We start from the raw sequence: 22168 nt of genomic DNA on the forward strand, positions 1-22168 counted from the left end.
CATGATATAAATTGGTAAAATGCATAATACACATGCATGAAATGAAGCAATATATGACCAGCTTCAGGTACCCAACAATATGGGCATACACGTAGCATCGATGGTACCCTACGCGTTTCGCGAGTCTTTTCTCGCTCATCAGGGGCCGATGCATGATTCATGTGTCTATAATAAAAATATTGAAAATAATAAAAATATATAAGTGACTGAATAAATCGGGGTAAGGGTGAGTTGGCAAGGGAGGTCAATAAAACAACGACCTCATACTTACCACTGGGCTGGAGCGGGTCACCAAAACACTGGGCGTCACAAATAGCAGCATTAGACAATGCCAGTACGGGGGCTGAGGGGACGTGGCAACCAGAGACCACAGCAGGAGAACTCAGGACGTACAGCACGGACTGCAGGAGGCATGTGGTTGGTGGTCAGAGTGCATCCATAACCATGTCTCTTCTGGACATGGTGGCTGTATGACAGGGATGCACAACAAGGACTAATAGGCTGTATGTTGGCTAGAAATTGGCTACATGTCAGGCACTGCTGGGCTCACAGGACAGGTACTCAGACGGGGTGACAGATACTCAGACAGGGTGATAGATACTCAGACAAGGTGACAGGTACTCAGACAAGGTGACAGGTACTCCTGATCGGGGTGAAAGGTACTCCTGATCGGGGTGACAGGTACTCAGGTACTCCTGATGGAGGTGACAGGTACTCCTGATGGGGGTGACGGATACTCAGGTACTCCTGATGGAGGTGACAGGTACTCCTGAAGGGGGTGACAGGTACTCAGGTACTCCTGATGGGGGTGACAGGTACTCAGGTATTCCTGATGGGAGTGAGAGGTACTCCTGATGGGGGTGACAGGTACTCAGGTACTCCTGATGGGGGTGATGGGTACTCCTGATGGGGGTGACAAGTACTCTTTATTTGAGGGGGGGCAATCTGGGCACAGTAGTAATAATTAGTAACGCTGTAAGACTGTAAATCACTGTTCCGATTTCTCCTTCTCACACTGGATCGGTGTGTGAGGAGGAGAACCCAGCAACGGCCATTACACTCGGGTTTGTTTACACTTGTGACCAGCTGTGATTGGACACAGCCGGTCACGGGGGCGCGCACGAGCTGCGTGCACACCGAACCTCTTCAAAGTGACCGGCTGTGATTGGACACAGCCGGTCACATGGTAAAGAGCCAATTTAATTGGCTCTTTACCCTGATCGGGGATGGGCTGTGTCTGAGGGACACGCCTCCCCCCCGATCGCCGTGGGCCCCTGGGGGCCCACAGCAGCGGCGAGAAGCGGAAGACGTCATATGACGCCCACCTGGCGGGAGAGGGGGTTCCTGCTGATGTCATATTACTATGGCCCGGTATGGAACTGGTTAAAGTAATTGTAAAGGCAGAAGGTTTTTTTATCTTAATGCATTTTATGCATTAAGATAAAAAGCCTTCTGTGTGCATCAGCCCCTCTAATACTTACCTGAGGTCCCTCTAGATCCAGCGATGTTGTAGGAGTCTCTTGGCTGCCTGGGACTCCCATCCTCATTGGCTGAGACAGCAGCGCGGCGCCATTGACTCTCGCTGCTGTCAATCAAAGTCAGTCAGCCAATGAGCAGAGAAAGGGGGCGGGCAGCGGTTCCATGTCTAAATGGACAAAGGGAGCTGCGGCTCGGCCCGAGTGCCCCCATAGCAAGCTGCTTGCTGTGGGGGAACTCAACAGGAGGGAGAGGCCAGAAGAGGAGGATCTGGGCTGCTCTGTGCAAAACCACTTCAACAGAGCCAGTAAGTATAACATGTTTGTTATTTTTAACTAAAAAAAAAAACTGAGACTTTACAATGACTTTAAATCAGAACCTTATTGAAGTCTATAAGGAGGCGGGGGGGGGGTGTAATCTTGAAAATCAATTCTGGCTGTTTTCAAAGCCAATAGGCAAGGGATTGTCAAACAGAGGACAAGGTGAGCAAAAAGAAATGTAAAAATATTGCTCAATGGAGTAGAGGTAAATGGTGCTACCCAACAATATGTAACATATTCTGGCATGACATACTGTATGTTGCATAAGTAATACATCTCTTTAATTTTATAATACTGTTTGGTTTAAATTCAACAGCAGAATTACCCCAGTCTGATCCATTTCTACTTGAAAGAAAAATATATTTTTTTAGGCAGTTTTGACTGCAACACATGTTTTTTATCCTTTGGTAATAAGTCATTTTGGCCAGAAGTAGCAGTCACAACAGAGCTAAAGCTTCAGGGAAGTGTGCAATGAAAAAAGAATAAAATCAAGGCCCTTAACTTTGTATTAATTTGTGGCAAAACAGTTTCATAGTATAGTTTGTGAGTTTCTTTTTTGAGTACCCCATTGTCTTAAAAGTTTAATAAAGTGTCAGAAACAGAGTGCACAAAAACATTTCAAAACCACAAATCCATGTTCCAGAGACAAGGCGATTTTTAGCCTAAAACAAAAATTTGAGTGTATTATAACACTCAGACTAAGACAATTGCAACATATATAGGACAGCAGCTGAAGACTGTGTTATAAGATTGATTAGGCTGCAATGTAAGAGGGAGAGACAAGGCAGTTTTTATCAAGAACAAAAACTAAAGATTATTATTTTACAGAAAAAAACTGAAATATTGTACAATCTATGTATAGTATGCTTTATTAGACTGTAATGTGAGAGGGCAGCTTTGATCAAAAAAAAATGACAGTCCATAATTTCACAGAAAAAAAGAGAGAAATTTAATACACTTCATGTACTGCATGTAAGCAGCTTTGGTAAGCCACAATTTCAGATAAAGAGATGAGGAAGGTTTGATTAAGAAATTTAAATTAGAGTGCATTATTTCACAGAAAACATTCAGAGTGAGAGACGGGGCAGGTTTTCTCACAAAACAAAAACTAGAATCTATAGAGTCTAGAGTCTATTTTTCAAACTATAGCCAGAACAATTGTACAGCTGATGCACTGTATGTGGTCAACTTTTTTTGGCTGCATATGCAAAGGACCAGTCGAGGTAAGTTTTATCACAAAATAAAAACTAGACTATTATTTCATAGCAGGTAGCCACAAATGTTATATGGTCTATGCACTGCATGTAAGCATCATTAGTAGGCTGCAATTTCAGAGTTAGTAAGCCACAAATGTGAGGCAGATTTTATTGAAAGTAAAATCTATGAATATCATCAATTCCATAGAACATAGCCAAAAATAGTCTACAGTAGATGCACTAAATGTAAGCGTCTTTAGTAGGCTGCAATTTCAGAGTTAGAGACAAGGCAGGTGTTCTAAAGGAATAAATAAAAAAAGTCTATAATTTGAGAAAAAAATAGCCAGAAATATTGTACAGTTGATGCATTGCATGTAAACAGCTTTTGTAGGCCAACATTTCAGAGAAGGGAAAGAGGCAAATTTTATCACAAAATAGAAATTATTGTTTATTTGACAAACCATAGCCAGAAATATTGTACACATGAAAGCACATTTAATAGGCTCTAAATTCAGAGGAAGAAGCTAGGAAAATGTGATCAAAAAATACAAAAATAGTATATAAATTTACAGAAAATAGTCATAAGTATTGTACAGTTGATGCATTGTATGTATACAACTTTAGTAGAACCCAATAATAGAAGGAGAAGTGAGGCAAGTTTTATCACAAAATAAAAATGTGTGTATTATTTCATAAAAAATAGTTAGAAACATTGCACCGCCAATACAATTTATGTAAGCCAGAAATTTATGTAAGCCAGAAATATTGTACAGTCGATGCATTGTATTTAAGTGGCATTAGTAGGCCACAATTTCAAGGGGAGAGAGGATGGTGGCATGCCAGCAGAAGTGTCAGGGGCTTATAAACATGGTAGCAGAAGGCATGGAGAGATTGCAGGAACTGGTAATGCTGGGAGACCAGGAGAAATGGCAGATGCTGGCAGATATATAGTGGCAGGCCAGAAGAGGTGGCAGGAGCCGGTAGCAGTGGTAGACCAGGAAAGGTAGCATGTTTTGGTAATGTTGGCAGGCTATCAGTGGTAGCAGCAGTTGGTAATGGTAGCAGGCCAGGGGAGGTAGTGGGAGGTGGCAGTAGCGGATAATGGTGACAGCAGAAGGCCAGGAGAGATAGCAGGCCATCAGAGGTAGTGAAAGCAGGTACTAGTCACTGGCCAAGAGATGTGGAAGGAGCTGGTAATGGTGGTAGCAACAATGCAGGCAAAGCGTCAGGAGCTGGTAGAGGTGGTGGCAGGAGCTATTGTTGGCAGCCCAGCAGGAGTGGCAGCAGCTAGTAATGCTGGCAGTGGCAGGCCAGGAGAGATATCAGGAGCTGGTAATGGTAGCAGGCCAGCAACAGTGACAGGCGCTGATAATGGTGCAAAAGTAACATTCTTGGGACAGTTAGAATACAAGGCAAAAATTTACTTGGTAGCATTAGCTACAGGAGTTTTGCAATTTTTGCTGATCCAGTACTGGTTTCTTTTTATGAAAGTGAGCCTTGTCAACTGTCAGTGGACAGGTAGATTTGTCTCTCTGTCATAAAACTGCCTGCTGCACTGAATGTCCACTCAGGTAGCACACTGGCCTCAGTGCAAGCCACAAGCTTCAGTGTGTCCTGGGCAGCCAATAGCCCATGGGATCCCTCACTTCTAAGAGTGGACCACAAGTAGTCTGCAGTCGTATAGTTTAGGCGCTGCCTGTGATTGTTGTCATCAATTAGGTCTGTCTGCTGTGGTTGAAAAAAAAAAAAAAACTTGGCATATTGGACATGACAGGGAATCTTGCCACTATCTGGTAATGTGAAGAAGAGATTCTAAATGGCACATTTTTGGTCCCCGTGGGATGACATCATAGGAAATGCTATTTTTACTTTTTCCCCAAAATCTTGGGGTGCTTGGGCAAGCATTTCAGAATGAATGAACCCATTCACCACAAATTGCCTGCAGCACAGGATTCCGAGTCTGAGTTTCAAGGAGGACAAGAGTGTCAATGATCTCATGCCATCCACATACAACTCCCAGAATTTGGGTGGGGTGAAACGCACCCCTGGAAGCCTGCCCTATTTTTTTCTCCTCATCACTGCTGGCAGCCCAACCCTTTTCCTCACCATCCTCCTCTGCCTTCCAGTGATGGAGGCAGTGGGCAAAGGACCATGAGACAACAGGAAGCCCTTCCTTTTGTTCTGGTGGTGTGCCTACAGAGCATGGTTTAGAACACAACTCACTCAGAGAGTGCTCTAGCAGAAACACTAGGGGGATTGTGTCACTAATCTCTGCCTTGTCTCAGCTCACCATTCTGGTGGTCACCTCTTTGAATGGTCAAAAGATGATTTATGCATCCTGAATTAAATGCCACTGAGGTTTTGAAAAAGCCCCAGCTCCCTGGATCCTGTCCCCATTCCCATCCCATAATCACACATATGCTCCTTCATGGCCTTCTGCTACAGCAGAATGGTCTACATCCAAGTGCATGGGTGTATCACATGTCATGCAGTTGTCAGGCATTTCAGCCAGGTGAAGGGTTGTGGTTGTCACACAATTTGCCTGGGCCATTGCACAGGTACTGGGTCGCTTGGGGGGACTGGTGGTTCTGTGGATTCACCTGATAAGAACATTGAGAAGGTAGACGTAGAGGTGGGGCGCTGTCAACATCACCAAGATCCAGTACATTGTACAGCACCACCAGCTTCAGTGGTGTTCCCCATTCTGCTGGAGGGCAGGGATGGCCTTCAAGGGCAAAAAATGTTGACAATCACCAGAAAGAAAAAAAGCAGCTGTAAAAACTGCAATTTTGCCAAGCTGGCATTCAGACTCAGGAATTGGGGAACTTTTTATTTTGTTCAGCAGCTACAGAAGAGATGCCTGCCTGGTCAAGTATGCTGCTGGTGACAATAAGATGAGGTTAGCAGACTTACGTCTTTGTTCAAGCTTACTCTTGGCCCTACTCAACATGGCCCCATTCCGACCCTGCTTGATGTGCGTATAAGGAAGCTCTTCAAACCCCTTGACAGATTTCCTCCCTTTCTTTAGAGGCCACAGATGTTGCAAGAAATGCAAATGGAGAATCTTGTGGAGTGGAGGGAGAGGTGGAAAGTAGAGAAGGAGGAGGCGTTCAACTCTTCTGCTGCTGACCAGTGTCATTGAGGTGGTGCAGAATCAAGTGTCTCCTCATGCATGTGGTGCTTACATGACTGGTGGATTTACCACAACTGATACACAGCAGGCAGAGGATGCAAACCATAAGGGTGCTTTCGGAAGCAGATGTATGAAAAAAGACCCATACTGTTGAGCTATGTAAAGCAGCCTTGAGGATAGCAGTTGCCTGCATCCATAGGACAGTGCCATCTAGTGGAAAAAGATAGCTGCTCTCTCTAATCCTCTGCAATCTGCCCCTAGATTAAATCTTCCTTTGCTGCTCCCTCACTTTCCTCCTCTACAATCTCTGGCACGGCACACAGATAGGGTCTGCCACTTCATTATCATCATTCCCACCCTCCTCATTGCTCGTATTCACTTGGCAGTAAGCTGCAGCTGCTGAAACATCAGTGACAATTGCTGCTTCCTGCCCGTTGTCACATTGCACTTTGCTCCCAGTGGTTAATTCCCCAACATCCGATAACATGAATTCTAGCACATCCTCCTACAGCAAGTTACTAACTGCTACAATAATTAAGCCGACTCCTCAATGTCAGTTTGTGGGGCAAAGGTGGAATTAGCTGTCCAGAAGGAGGAGATTATGGCGCACTTAGAGCTGCTGGGGAAAATATGCTGCTTTGCATCTGGGAGGAGGAAAGCTTGCTGAGCCACTCCACCACCTCCTCTGCATACTCTGGCTTTATAGCATGCCTACTGCCAGATAAAAAAGGCAGACATGCCTTTTTCTTTAAAAGGTGCCTGGCCCCTGCTTTGTCCTGTGAAGGCAGAACCTGCTGGTCTCCTACTAGCTTCCCATTAGGAACCACTGCACTCCAGACGTTATTAATACAGGGCATTGCCTAACTTTATTAACAACTAAGGCAATAGGGAAATTAAGGAAATGGTGGCTTGGTGCCCATAACAATGTGATGATTTGGTGCAATAAACTGTATCCCACAAGTATGCAGTGATGTGCTGCAAACAAAGGGCAGCTTTGCCTGTGTTAAAAGCAAGTTTATGCTTCTGACCCCGAAAAAAAAAAGGACCCTAACAAAATTATAATAGAATAAAATATACCTCTCTCAAAAAATAAAACCTTAAACATTAAGCATCAACTCTAAAACACCCCATCACCCCAGAAAACCCTATCACTAACACACTGAACCCAAACGCTACATTATTTGTGTTTTTTAACCCTAACAGAAAGTAAAAAAGAAATCTGAAAATGTGATTTAAAAAGAAAACAATAAAACATCACAAAAAAAATGCGCCCTGCATGTAGATTAAGGGCCGGGCACATGGATTAGGGGGGCAGAGCCCCTGCGCCCTGCATTACGAGCCACCATTGATTGTACTGATGATTTTTGCATGCATATTTGCTGTCATTTATTTTAACCTGAAAAGCTCCCTCTAAGCTGGGTACACACTAACAGCTCTGGTTGGAGCCGCTGTACTAACAAGGAAGGTTAGTTTCGCATCTTGTATGAGCAGCCGCCACTGTTGGTAACTGGTTTCTAAAGCCGTGAATAGCCGGATTAGTTTGCCATTTTTCCAAGTTACGAACAACTTGGATTTGCCTCAAATTCGATTGAACCCAAAAAATCCCTTGTCAGAAAGCTACTAATTTTATTGAGGGGTAAAATGACTTGCATAATGTTGGAACACTGATGAATGGATTTGCCAACAATTCACAGGTCTTAGAACTAAGATTAGCTTTACTGGTGGAAAAAAAAGTAGGCAGACTAAAAAAAAAGTACAGGATTGCAAGGCAGAAGCATATTCAGTTAAAGTGGTTCTAAAGTCAAATATTTTTTTTTTTACCCTAATGCATTCCCTGCGTTAAGGTAAAAAATGTCCCATTACTAGACTTTAGAGGGGTTGATGCGATAAGTCACGGCTGAGTAGATGGTGGACACCCAGAATACAGCCAAGTACAGGTCCATAAGCAGACCAGACAGAGATGCAGATTGACAGGACAAACAAAGGAATGCAGAGAATGGAGCAGGTAACAGGGTGAAATGCAGTCAGTTTGGTATCCGTATCATGCTCACAACCCCATATTCAAGAGCGCTTGGCTCTTTCTCCCCAAAAAAAACATAATCAGCATTGTGACCATGTAATTACACAATTTCCTTTGGGCACAAAATCAATGTTTTATGTGTTGCACAAATTATAATTTAAATTCAACTGAGAATTTCAAATTGTGGGGAGGAATAATCATCACTCACTAAGGGCTCAGAAAGTAACTTTGTCTAGGATTATTGCTCTCAGAAGGGTTAAAACGCAATGTTTTTCTGGGCTAGGTTAACCTAGAATTATCAACATGAAAGAGGAGATTCTCCTCTTTAAGATAAAGCTTTACTTGTGTTCCTAGGCCTTCAGGGGCTGAGATATGAGTTATTTTAGAACACTGCTTCCTTAGCGACATATCCCCTAGCTCACTTTCTCGTGGGCCTCTGGCAAAGGCCCTTTCTGCTGCTTTATTAAGTCTGCCCTTATTAAGATGCGGTTATTGCTTTCAAAGATACTTTGACACTTGCAGGATAGTTATACTGTGTATGAAAGGTATTAAAGGCCAACTGATATTTTAGTTTCATGTGGTTGTCAGCAAGTTGGATCAAATGCTAACTAATTAATATCTCTCTAAGATTCCAGTGGTGAGCCAGCTCCACCAAAAATTCCATTCCTGACCAATTGCCAGGACCCTTATGTAGCTAATATAATGGGCTTCACGCCCACTGCAAAGTTTACCCAGTATGTAGCGATCAGTGGCCAACAAGCCCACCTAACGCGACACACTCAAGCAAATAGAGAAGCCCCACAAATACCCCGCAACCGCATGAAATTGTCAGCAAAAATTGGGTTAAAACAGTGATGAGGTGTCACTTCCTTCCTCACCACCTGTCACTAACCTCTGAAGCCAGATCAGGCTTTAGAGGAAAAGAAAATTTAGATGTATGCCTAAATCTACCCTTATGACAACTGTAATACAGGTGCATCTCATAAAATTAGAATATCATAAAAAAGTTAATTTATTTCAGTAATTCAATTCAAAAAGTGAAACTCATATATTTTATATAGATGCGTTACACACAGAGTGGTAGATTTCAAGCATTTCTTTGTTTCAATTTTGATGATTATGGCTTACAGCTGGTGAAAACCCAAAATTCAGTATCTCAGAAAATTAGATTATTACATAAGACCAATGAAAAAAAAGAATTTTTAATACAGAAATGTTGGCTTACTGAAAAGTATGTCCATGTACAGTACAGCATGCACTCAATATTTGGTCGGGGCTCTTTTTGCATGAATTACTGCATCAATGCGGCGTGGCCTGGAGGCGATCAGCCTGTGGCACTGCTGGGTTGTTATGAAAGCCCAGGTTGCTTTGATAGCAGTCTTCAGCTCATCTGCATTGTTTGGCCCTGGTGTCTCATCTTCCTCTTGACAATACCCCACAGATTCTCTATGGGGTTTAGGTCAGGCAAGTTTTCTGGCCAATCAAGCACAGTGATACCATGATGATTAAACCAGGTATTGGTACTTTTGGCAGTGTGGGCAGGTGCCATGTCCTACTGGAAAATAAAATCAACATCTCCATAAAGCTGGTCAGCAGAGGGAAGCGCTAACTCTGGACTTGATAAAACACAGTGGACCAATAATGGCAGATGACATGGCTCCCCAAATAATCACTGGTAAAGTCAGGGAGATTTTTGTCCTTGGAGAGACTTTTCCCCTGGAGCAATTTTTGCCAGGAAGGGGATGGGGGGGGTAGTGTTTTTTGTTTTTATTTTTTTGCTGAAGGCATTTGGATTTTTGCTAGAGAGAGATATTTGCTTGGGAGGGGAAGACATTTTTGCTGGGGGGGGGGGGGGATTTATGCTTTTGCAAGTTGGAAAGTTGGGGTAAAGCAGAGTTTTGCTTTGGGGATTTTTGCTAAATTTTGTTTGGAGGGACAGGGTAGCCTTTTTGGGGAGAGAGAGATTATTGAGAGTGGGAGACTTTTGCTAAATTTCTGCTTGTGGAGGGGGTTTATGTTTGCTGGGGAAAGGGGGTTGTTTGCTTGGGAAATCTGTGATGAGAGGGATTTTTTTGCAAGGGAAAGATTAATTTATGCTTCTGGGTTGAATGAATTGGTGCTCTTGAACTCTGTACTGTGTACACATGGCTGTTCTTTGCATAAACATGAATGCTTCTAGTTTGTTTTAAGTACTCTTGACTTCTCATGTGTACAGAAACCAGGAGTATGCAAAGTACAGCGCAGCACAAAAAGTGCAGTGGTCAGGTGTGTGCAATGTATGCCACAATAAACAGACATTGGGCAGTATGTTGCTTACTACTGACCCCTGCACTCTATACCCTGGGATATAAATTACATACTCTTGATCTCTGCACTATACCCCTATACACACTATGTAGGATATTACATACTCCTGACCCCTGCACTCTACCATCAGATACATTACACATTCCAATGAGTATTCATTGTCTCAACAATTGAATTCTGCTAAGTAGGCTGATTATGGTAATAAAGTTATCCTTTTTTGGTAGGCTCAGATAAAGCATCTATGTGCATAAAAACAACTTAAATTTCCCCATTTTATTGGAAGATTCACAAAAGACAATAATACCAATTATTATTATTTTTTTTATATAAAAACGAGTGTTCTAAAGTAGGGATGAGCTGAACATACCCGGGTATGGTTTGGCAAATGTTGAATTTGGAATCCAAACACCATTGAAATCAGTGGGAGCTGAACGTTCAATTCCAGTAATGGCCATTTTCTAAAGTAAAAGTCAAGAGATTGACAAAGAAATGGCATGGAGGTCCGGTCACTGACCTGAGGGACATGTACCTAATGAAAAAAGAAATTAAAAGTTATTGTTCAATAAACACACCGTCTTGGAGCTGCTCAAAAGGCAAAATAAAAAAATATGCAATTTCCTTAAATAACATGCTTGGGGGATGCCTTAAAGCTGTAGGTGGAATAACAGAATGACGACAGGGACAGTCAGCAGCACTATAGTCTGGTATTATAAAAAAATGGATGTCTGTTCATATACATTACTTTGACATAACTGCTTTGCTTACATACAAAAGCAACAACCCAATATATGATTAGGGAGGGTGAAGATGTAGGGGTAGTTGCCAAAGCTAACCCATACACATAGACACCCAGGGGGAATTTAATGGACTTTCGCGGTACTGATATAACAACAAAATTTGATGAATAAAATACAAAATTTTATTCTGTAACAATGTACAAACAGTGTCTTAAAAGCACAAAAAAAAGGTATACAAAAACAAATGATAAAATATATAATATAGTATACACCACACAGAACTGACTCATAGCAGGTTTCCCCGGTACAGTTTCCCCAATATGGTTGGTCTCCAATCTAAAAGATATTTGTGGTAGGTAGCTTTTGCCAAAAAAAAAAAAAAAAAAAATTATGTCTAAAAGGTATATAATTTATAATAAAAAAATAAAGCTATCATCATATAAATTGCCTAATGGGCAAAACAAGTCACAGACCATACCTTGTTGTGATTTTCTATTAATTAACACACTGTATTGTGCACAAACCACAATCCACAATGCACACTGCAGAAATGAGGCAGTTGTTATGCTGAACAAGAAAAAAAATCACAATGCCATGTTTCAAAAATGAGAGCAAAACAGTTTACACAGTAGCTGGAAAGCATGCAAGCAGTTTGAGGGCCCAAGGCAGCAAGGTAAAAGACAGCGATAAGTACATTTTTCCAAGAAAAAACGGTTAGGATATGATATTACAAACACGGCAGCCCTGAATATTGTAGAGACTCACTGCTCGTTTGGCCACCCTGTCAGAGAAAGTGATTATTTTATTTAGATAATACAATTTTAGTCTGTTATATCATGGTCAAGGGTAGGGTTGCCACCTGTCCAGGATTCACCCGGACAGTCCAGGTTTTGAATCGTGTGTCCGGGTTTCAGTCCACCTGAATCCCCAACACATTATTCAGACAGGCTTGGAACAGGGCTTGGCAGAAAGGTGAGGGGGCACCATGCACCCCGCATTACTATTCTCTTTGGTGTGCCCAAAGGTGTCCCAGGTCTGTAACAATACGATGGCGTATACAAAAACGAAAATGTTTTACTAAAAAAGTGTTCGGGTTTGGCTTGAAGAAAAAGTGGCAACCCTAGTCAAGGGTCAAAAATATTGTACAGATACAGCACATTTTTTTACTAGGCCGCAATGCAAGTAGAACAGAATAGGCAGGTTTTCCTCCTGAAATACAAGTTAGATGGTGCTTTTTCAGAGCAACAAGCCAGAAAAAACAAAACCAATTAGGAACTGGACAGTATGTACTCCTTATTTTCTAAGATTCTATCTCAGAGTGTGATCCGACAGACCTAATCTGGGTTAAACAAAATACAGTCTTTTTTTCTCTGGCTGTATACTTAAACAATTGTAAAAAAAAATAAAGATGCAGACTTCTTGAAGTGTGTTCGCTATTCCACTATCTGAGACGGCACGAGCAGCCAGATTACATGTAAAAAAACACAATTCATAACTAGTTTGAAGACTAAAAAATGCAACAGTTTTAAAGGACAACTTTTCAGCCTTTGCAGCACAGTTAATAAGCCTGTATGGACAGGCTGCAATTTATAGGCAATTGAACAGTCATTTAGCCCCAGTGTGATTCCTGTCCCTAAGGCAAACGAGCTGCAGCACTGCATGGCATATTTTAGCCTAAGTCATTGCAAAGCCTCTCGAACGCTTAAAGTTGACTAGTGGTTGAGAGGACGACTCAGTAGAAGAGGGCACGGAGGAGGAGGTGAAGCCAACACTTCTGACATCATCACCTTTAGCTGTGGGGATACAAAGCTGCAGATCAATCTCCTAGAGGTGAGCCCCATCCTGCATCCTTCCCAGGTGCCAGCAGAGTCACCTCAGTGGTGTCCATGAATGATACATATCATCCCTGCCCGTACTTGCTAGATCATGTGCCTATGATCATGTGGACCTTGCTTCAGTAGTTGTAAAGCCAGCAATTTATTTATGCTGGCATTCAGATGCTGGGTGTGGGGGTGGCTGGTGGTGTATTTTTTATCTCTTAATAGCTTGGGTCCTGCACCCATTGAGCTCTCTGTGTCCAATGGAATAGAGCGGCTGCTCCCTCCACTTCTCTACCAGCTGCGTCTGGATGACAACCTGCCTCATTGGGATTGTGCCTCATACTCATTTTTCTCCTCTGCTCTATTGGGCACCCATAAACATTCAAAAAACTCATCTCCCCCGCATCCTTTTAAGTAGAGCCAACTTGGCAGCTTGCTGTGGCTTCAGCAACTTCACTGCCAATTGCTTGTCCATTACTGGTTCCCCTCCCTCTAGGCTTCCATTACTTTCCTCGTCAACTTCAGAGCCAACATCAGAGCCAATTACTTGCTGCTCATCCTCTTGCAGTAAGTGGCTGATGCTATGTTCAAATAATGTAGCTGGATCCCCATTGCCAGTTGGTTGGGCAACTTCAGGAATAGCTGTGGATGAGGAGTGAAAAGAGAGGAGAAGGTAGAGCTTGGTTAGCCACTTCACCGCCTCCTCCTCCACATAATGTGGCTGTATAATATGCCCATCACTCAGAAAAAAGGGCATCTGCCTGCAGATGGATGGACCATGATCACGACCACCACTTTATTTATGGACACAGAGGCTGCTTCCAAGTACCTACAAAAATTATTGCTTTCACAATGGTACCCTATATATAAGTCATATAATAAAGTTTAAATCTTGTCCGAATATCCAAACAGTGAATGTTCGGGCCAAAAGGTATGTTCCTGGCTACTGCTAAAAGTACAAATTTTTTAAAATATTGAAAAGATAGTTAACTAATTCCATCAAAGTGTAAAGGATGATTTGGAGGTTCTCCTTCAGGAAACATTAACACTCAAGAAAACATTATCCGTGATCTAGAAGTCATTACTGCCCTCTGTTCATGCGGGACTAGATGCTCTGTTTACCATGTGGCGTTCGGAGGAGCAGGACTTGGACAGTGAGGACTGGGAGGATCTCTGGGACTGCCTGTTTCAATTACTGACATCGACTAAAGACCAGTTGAACCAATTTGAAATAATACACAGTATTTATTTTATACTAAAACGATTACACCGTATTTACCATAATTCCTCTTCTTGCTGTTGGAGATGCTCTAGTGATCCTGCAGGATTCACCCATATCTTTTGGGAGTGTCTGCAGATTGGTAGCTACTAGCAGGAAGTGTCCCAGTTTATATCTACCTGACATATAAACGTTAGTGTTTGCCTCCTGGGGTTAGTTGACTCTCTAGCTGTTAAAAGGGCGATGCGCTCTTTATTGGGCCTTTTACTTTTTTATGCCAGGAAGGCGATTGTGCTTAAGTGGAAATTAGATAGGGCCCCTACTCTGCCCTTTTGGAAGAGTTTAATGCAGTTGTGCCCCTCTATAAAGCTACTTATTTATCTTGGGATTGCCCTAAGAAATTTGAGAAGGTCTGGCACTTGTGGACAGACTCAGAATCTACAGCAGATGACCAGGAGCCTGCGGACTGAATTTATCCACTCCTGACGTTGGGGTTGATTTACTAAAGGCAAATCCACTCTGCGCTACAAGTACACTGCAAATGTACTTGAAAGTGCACTTGGAAGTGCAGTCGCTGTAAATCTGAGGGGAAGCTCAGCTGATTTTATCATCCAATCATGTACACGCAAAAATGCTGTTTTTTTTTTTACTTTTCTTGCATGTCCCTCTCAGGTCTACAGCAACTACATTTCCAAGTGCACTTGTAGTGCAAAGTGAATTTGCCTTTAGTAAATAAACCACAATGTCTAGCGTATGTTAAGATGGGATGTACTCCTTTGCAGTGACTCATGATACATTTGTTAAGGTATGACTCCAGCCAAAAGCCAATGTCCTGACACAATATCCTGATGGGTGGGAGGGAATTGGAATCTCCTTTAAATGCATTAACCCTTGAGTTGACCCTATGGGTGTAAAACTGAGCGAGGTGTATCGCACGTTTAATAGTTATTTTTTTTTTATTCAGTAGAACCGTGTTCTATGCACTTGTTAGCCAGGAAATGCCCAACGGCTATGTTTTGTACACATACCTCTTAAAACTTAAAAAAAATTAAAAAAAAAAACAAAAGTAGTGTAAAAGCTATTTTTAAAACTTAAAGCTGTACTGCTGATGCAAAACTAAATATAAATTTAAAGGGCTGTACAGCCCTCAGAGCTATTGTTTTTTTCTAAATTTAGTTTTTGGCCTCCCTGTAACCAGGGAGAGCACCTATCAACTAGTCAAGTCTGCTCTGGGCTCTATTGCTTCCCCCTGTATCACAAGAGATCCTGGGACATAGTGGGTTGAAGAGTTCAGATCCCAGCCTGTCTGTTAATTATTAGGGGGGTGTAAATGGGCTTGGGCATAGAGCAGAGGTCCCTTGGGGGAGTGAGACCCAGTCTCATGGCTGTGGCATCCCTGGGAGCTTCACCTTGCACTGCAGCACTTTTGTGGCTTGGCAAGGGGACCACTGCCTCATCCTTCCTGGAGTATTCTCTAAATGTCCACTACAGATCCAAGATACAGGCTGCTGGTATACTGAAGTTTGCTGACCGTGCACATGGCTGCTTGGAAATCAGAAACAGAGAGTAACCATCCTCTGGGATCTAGAGACTTTCCTAAACTCCTGTGGAAACTTTCTGCATTTAGGAGAGCATCTTTATTGGGATTCCTGTTTGCCTGCTGCTGCTCGATCTTACAACTTCAAAGGGGGGCCTTCACAATGAAGTTCTGGTTCAGATTAGAGTCCTCATTGTTTGTACTACAGTTTTCTAGCGTATCCCAGGCTCACCCCTACCCCAATGTAGGCAAGATGTGGTGAGAAATACTCCTGCGCTTGTGAGGCCCTTTGCTGAAGTGTACGGGTAGTATTGTAGAAAGTGGAAGGATTGGAGGAGGTGATGAAAGCGTGTCCCGCCGCCTTAACTGACCTGGGGTGGTCTGGAAAGGACTGTATGGTAGGAGGTGGACGGAAGGCGCGTGATCAGACTCTTACATCAAAACATGTATGGTTTAATCATGTATAGGGAATGCACACATATAAAATAATGAATCATACAAATACTACATTGCATACAAACAGGTAACAAAAAAGGCACTAGAAAATAGATTAAAATTGGGGTATGCCCATGTTGAGGCAAGTTGTTAAAAATGGCTGACGCGTTTCGAGGGTAACCTCTTCATCAGAGCCAGGAGAACAAGAGCACAGTCTGTATGGGCCGGTAGGCCAACATGTGTACATGAAAAGGGGTGGCTAGTAGGAGGGGATATCCTCTGGTGGATGGTTGTTTAATCCAAGTTCCATACTAGTCCTTGTCCGGGTTTTCTAGGTAGGGTATAGATCAGGACCGTGTATACCGTACACTACAGACGAATGTAATCGGACTATAAATAAAATGTATTTTCCTTCTGTGATGGAATTGGCTGTCAGATGCGCCTTTATCCAGTGGATATGTCGGAGTGGCTGAAGTCCCAAAAACCTCCCAGGAAGTGGAGCCGTGTGATCCTGGAGACCGGAGGGGGCGCTCCTGATGTGGCTGCAGCTGAGGACGCTCTAACAAGATGCCTCTTACTGTCAAGGATAGGAAGGTCAATCTATTTTCTAGTGCCTTTTTTGTTACCTGTTTGTATGCAATGTAGTATTTGTATGATTCATTATTTTATATGTGTGCATTCCCTATACATGATTAAACCATGCATATTTTGATGTAAGCGTCTGATCACGCGTCTTCCGTCCACCTCCTACCATTCACCCGTACCCCATCCAAGTTCTACCCCTAAAATAAAGGAAATTTAAAAATTTAAAAATTTAAAAAAGAGCTGCAGAGCTTGTTTATTATTGTGGAATGTGAATAGATTGTGTGCCTGGCTGCTATGTGCCAAGCAGGGGGTGTCCTAGGGAATCTAGGGCAAAACCACTAGGCCAATTCAGTCTGTGTGCTACAGGGTTAGACATGAAAAGCATCAAAAGCACTCTTACATTGTATTGTATTCAAAAAGGTGTTAGGTTCAATAAGTACAATTAATGCAGTGAAGTGGGTTGGTGTTAACCCTGAAGGGTGGGCTTCCATGGCCAATGATAAACAATCCAATGGCGGATAAAGGTAGCTGTAAAACACTGCTCGGAACAAATGGCAAAGTCCAACATGCAGCAGGCCTGACTTCTCATCCAAACTGGTACAACAAAGCAGTCAAGAATGCATTTTAGAGATGGTTCTCCCCTTCATTATCCTGACAGGCATAGTGGGCTGGTTCCTTTTATAAACATGGTGTAGTAACTTTGTATAGCATTGATGTGACTCATGAATGAACATTTTTAAACTTTGAACACATATATACATACATCTGGTGCAGATTGCAAACAATCTTATTAAAATACAAAAACTTAAAAGAAAAAAAAGAGACATTAAAAATAGAGATTAAAACAAAGTACAAAATTTGTTTCATATGGTACTGTATGTCGGTTTTATGCCAGTCTTCGGGTCTCCGGCGCCCCTATGCTAACTGTGGGAAGCAGGCTGTGACTCCTTGCAGTGTCACACACATCTCTCCACTAAGCATGAGATGCTTTGCGCCCTGTGAATGGCCCCACAACCTTCTGGGACCTGTGATGTGTCACAGGGTAGCGGGGAAACTTCCGCTTGGATTGCCTAGGCGATCCGGGTACCCACTCCCCCAAAAAAAGGTGTCCAGAAGCTGGGGGGGCGTGTTGGAAAAGAACAACAGCATGTAATGTAAACTGACTTTCTATATGTGACTATAAACTATATACAGTATCTCACAAAAGTGAGTAAACCCCTCACATTTTTGTAAATATTTAATTATATCTTTTCATGTGACAACACTGAAGAAATGACACTTTGCTACAATGTAAAGTAGTGAGTGTACAGCTTGCATAACAGAGTAAATTTGCTGTCCCCTCAAAATAACTCAACAAACAACCATTAATGTCTAAACTGCTGGCAACAAACGTGAGTACACCCCCTAAGATGTCCAAATTGGGCCCAAAGTGTCAATATTTTGTGTGGCCACCATTATTTTCCAGCACTGCCTTAACCCTCTTGGGTATGGAGTTCACCAGAGCTTCACAGGTTGCCACTGGAGTCCTCTTCCACTCCTCCATGATGACATCACAGAGCTGGTGGATGTTAGAGACCTTGCGCTCCTCCACCTTCCGTTTGAGGATGGCCCACAGATGCTCAATAGGGTTTAGGTCTGGAGACATGCTTGGCCAGTCCATCACCTTTACCCTCAGCTTCTTTAGCAAGGCAGTGTGCGTCTTGGAGGTGTGTTTAGGATGGTTATGTTGGAATACTGCGCTGCGGCCCAGTCTCTGAAGGGAGGAGATCATGCTCTGCTTCAGTATGTCACAGTACATGTTGGCATTCATGGTTCCCTCAATGAACTGTAGCTTCACAGTGCCGGCAGCACTCATGCAGCCCCAGACCATGACACTCCCACCACCATGCTTGACTGTAGGCAAGACACACTTGTCTTTGTACTCCTCACCTGGTTATCGCCAGACACGCTTGACACCATCTGAACCAAATAAGTTTATCTTGGTCTCATCAGACCACAGGACATGGTTCCAGTAATCCATGTCCTTAGTCTGCTTGTCTTCAGCAAACTGTTTGCGGGCTTTCTTGTGCATCATCTTTAAAAGAGGCTTCATTCTGGGACGACAGCCATGCAGACCAATTTGATGCAGAGTGTAGCGTATGGTCTGAGCACTGGCAGGCTGACCCCCACCCCCCCCCACCCCTTCAACCTGTGCAGCAATGCTGGCAGCACTCATACATCTTTTTCCCAAAGACAACCTCTGGATATGATGCTGAGCACTTGCACTCAGCTTCTTTGGTTGACCATGGTGAGGCCTGTTCTGAGTGGAACCTGTCCTGTTAAACCGCTGTATGGTCTTGGTCACCGTGCTGCAGCTCAGTTTCAGTGTCTTGGCAATGTTCTTATAGCCTAGGCCATAACACCAAATTTAACACACCTGCTCCCCATTCACACCTGAGACCTTGTAACACTAATGCATCACATGATACAGGGGAGGGAAAATAGCTAATTGGGCCCAATTTGGACATTTTCATTTAGGGGTGTACTCATTTTTGTTGCCGGCGGTTTAGACATTAATGGCTGTGTGTTGCGTTATTTTGAGGGGACAGCAAATTTACACTGTTATACAAGCTGTACACTCACTACTTTACATTGTAGCAAAGTGTAATTTCTTCAGTGTTTTCACATGAAAGGACATAATAAAATATTTACAAAAATGCGAGGGGTGTACTCACTTTTGTGAGATACTGTATATGCATTATACCTTTCTACCCAGCAGGTGGCACTTCAGTGTTATTCTATGGTAAAGTGATAACAGGATGTTCTGTCTATCTTAAAGTGGTTGTACACCCTGTACAACCACTTTTACCTACAGGTAAGCCTATATTAAGGCTTACCTGTAGGTGCTGAAAATATCTCCTAAACCTCCACGGTTTGGGAGATATTTATGTAAAGGCCGAGCGCCGATGACTATGGCACATATGCTGATGTCATTGGCGCATGCGCACTTTAGAAAGGGCACATCATTCTAATAGGGGTCATGCCGTGACCTTTCAGCTCCCACGTGCATGCACAGGAGTGATGTCACCTGACTCCGGACAGTCACAGAGCCAGAGTTCGCGGCCCCGGCAAGGAAGAGGGGAGAAGATGGACGCTCCCTGCTAGTGGGGACAACAGTGACATCGTGGGCTTCGGTTTCAGGTAAGTGACACATAATGGGCTACTATGCAATGCATAGTAGCCTATTATGCTTTACCTTTGCAGGGAAATAAAGAGGAAGTAAAACCCACAAGGGTTTACTTCCTCTTTAAGTGCATGTACTTGTATTCCTGTTTCCTGTGTCATGTTTCCTAATGCTGTAAGACTTGCATTGCTAATCCTCCATGAAAGTAAAGTATTCTCTGCATACAACAAGCTTCCAAGCGCATGATTCAATAACCTGCTAATGGATAGGCTATGCATGTTTACATTTGCATTGGTGGCATAAAGATCCTGGTAACACCAAGAATTTGCCTTGGATGGCTGGCATTATTACAGTGTCTCCTAAATGAGAGAGCAGATATTTTTGAGGCTCACCAGTCATTTGCGAAAGCACTGTCTAGCTCTCAGCCCTCCCAGCGCTGTCTGTGCATGTAATACAGAAACGCTGACTTCTCCTAGTACTGCCATTTTGACAGAACTATAAATCTTATAAACAAAGCCATCCGCCAACCTTTTCATAGGAGTATTTTCTGAGTTAATTTAAACATTTGCTCAGGAATAGAATTATCCGGGACAGTGAGTCAGACTTATCTGTGGATGAATTCACTTTCTGCCTAACGTGTCTAACGTTTACTCTCTTACTTGTAGGCTCCAAGCCGCGGGATTGTTATGACATCTTGATGAGTGGACACCAAGAGGATGGGGTCTACTCTGTGTTCCCCGTTCACTACCCCTCTGGATTTCAGGTTTATTGTGACATGACGACTGATGGTGGAGGCTGGACGGTGAGTCACTGGAAATTAGAGTTTGGAAAAATATGTTCATGTAAATACAGTATCTGTAAATTTAATAATGATGCTCTAGTCAGAATTAAAAAGTAAACCTTATAATGCTTAGAGTGGACACATTTCAAGACTCCTACATTTTCCCACAGGCATAGCTGGAGTGTGCAGGTCACCCACTGCTTAAAATTGACTTGTTGCCAATAATCTTCTGATTGCATCGTTTGAAGCATGACTCATGCACCATGTTACTATGAAGACCAGATATTCTTAATCCTGTCCACTGTTGGGTCCTCGCTACCTCTCACAGCGAGAGAGGGAACTTTACAAAGATTTATGTGATACAAACCTGCATCTCTTTTCTTTTTACTTAAAGCGGGGGTCCACCTATCTATCATTTTTTTTTTTTTTAGTTAATTCACAAACTTTTCTTCTCGGCATTACATACTCACATATTGTGTGTAATATGTCCGCCTGTGTCAGATTTCGTCGGAAAGAATAACTTATATTATTCACTGCAGGCGGTTTCCATCTTCATTGTGGGCATTTGAAGCCCACAAGCATTTATTTCCTGGATGTGGTGAATGCTGTGCTCCCAGCATACACCGCTCGTTCCCGCACATGCTCAGTAGCATCCTGGGAAGCCTGAGACTAGCTCCCAGGAGTCTGGGAGAGGCTAGAAACACGCCTACTCCCACGGGAGGAGAACCAGGAAGTGCAAAGAAGAATAGAAAAATAAAAGGTAATTACGGCGATTTAAATTTTTTTTAAACAGCATGTCAGCATCTAGGCAAGGAAGAGAATACATACAGATATTGTTCAAAATTTGGGTGGAACCCCGCTTTAAGTTTCAATGCTCCATTAGCAATCCATTGATGTATTTTGCTTGTTGCCTGTAGATCAAAAATATGGAGATTACCATTTTATTTCCAGGATTTTGACTCTTTTCGCTGAGAAGCATTCAAGATTTGCTTGTTCTATTGGTAGCATTGTAGATAACTCAGAGGAGGGCATTCTGTAGACGTAGAGCTATATATATATATATATATATATATATATATATATATATATATATATATATATATATATATCTCCTCTTATGGTTCTAGCTTCCCTTGAGGAGATGACAGGAAGAGAGCGAGAGAGAGAGAGCAGTACAGAGAAAAGAAACGATTTTCTCCTGGAACTTTTCTCTGTCTCAGCAGCAACCTTTTAAATAAAGAGCAGTGGCAACAATACCCAGTGTAAGAACAGTGCATTACAAGCTCCCTCTCATATGAATGGAAAACTAGTAATGCTACCCTTATCCTTGCCCCCCTCAGGGTAGTTAATACATTTTTCCTAATAGCATACCTGGTCATAAATCTTTTCACAAAAGGATATGGTGATACAGAGGTAGAAACCAACTGTTATTCAGGAAG

At 42.7% G+C, this 22168-nt stretch overlaps 1 protein-coding gene across 1 annotated transcript in view; it reads left to right on the plus strand.

Moving 5' to 3' along the window:
* The window catches only part of FIBCD1 (fibrinogen C domain containing 1), a 229332-nt gene that overhangs the window by 79130 nt on the left and 128034 nt on the right, over positions 1 to 22168 (plus strand). The window contains exon 3 of the mRNA XM_073600470.1: positions 20614 to 20750. Within this exon, the coding sequence (XP_073456571.1) occupies positions 20614 to 20750 (137 nt within the window). The remainder of the gene's footprint in view (positions 1 to 20613; positions 20751 to 22168) is intronic.

The sequence above is a fragment of the Aquarana catesbeiana genome, linkage group LG09, assembly GCF_042186555.1.
Source record: "Aquarana catesbeiana isolate 2022-GZ linkage group LG09, ASM4218655v1, whole genome shotgun sequence".
Taxonomy (NCBI): Eukaryota; Metazoa; Chordata; class Amphibia; order Anura; family Ranidae; genus Aquarana; species Aquarana catesbeiana.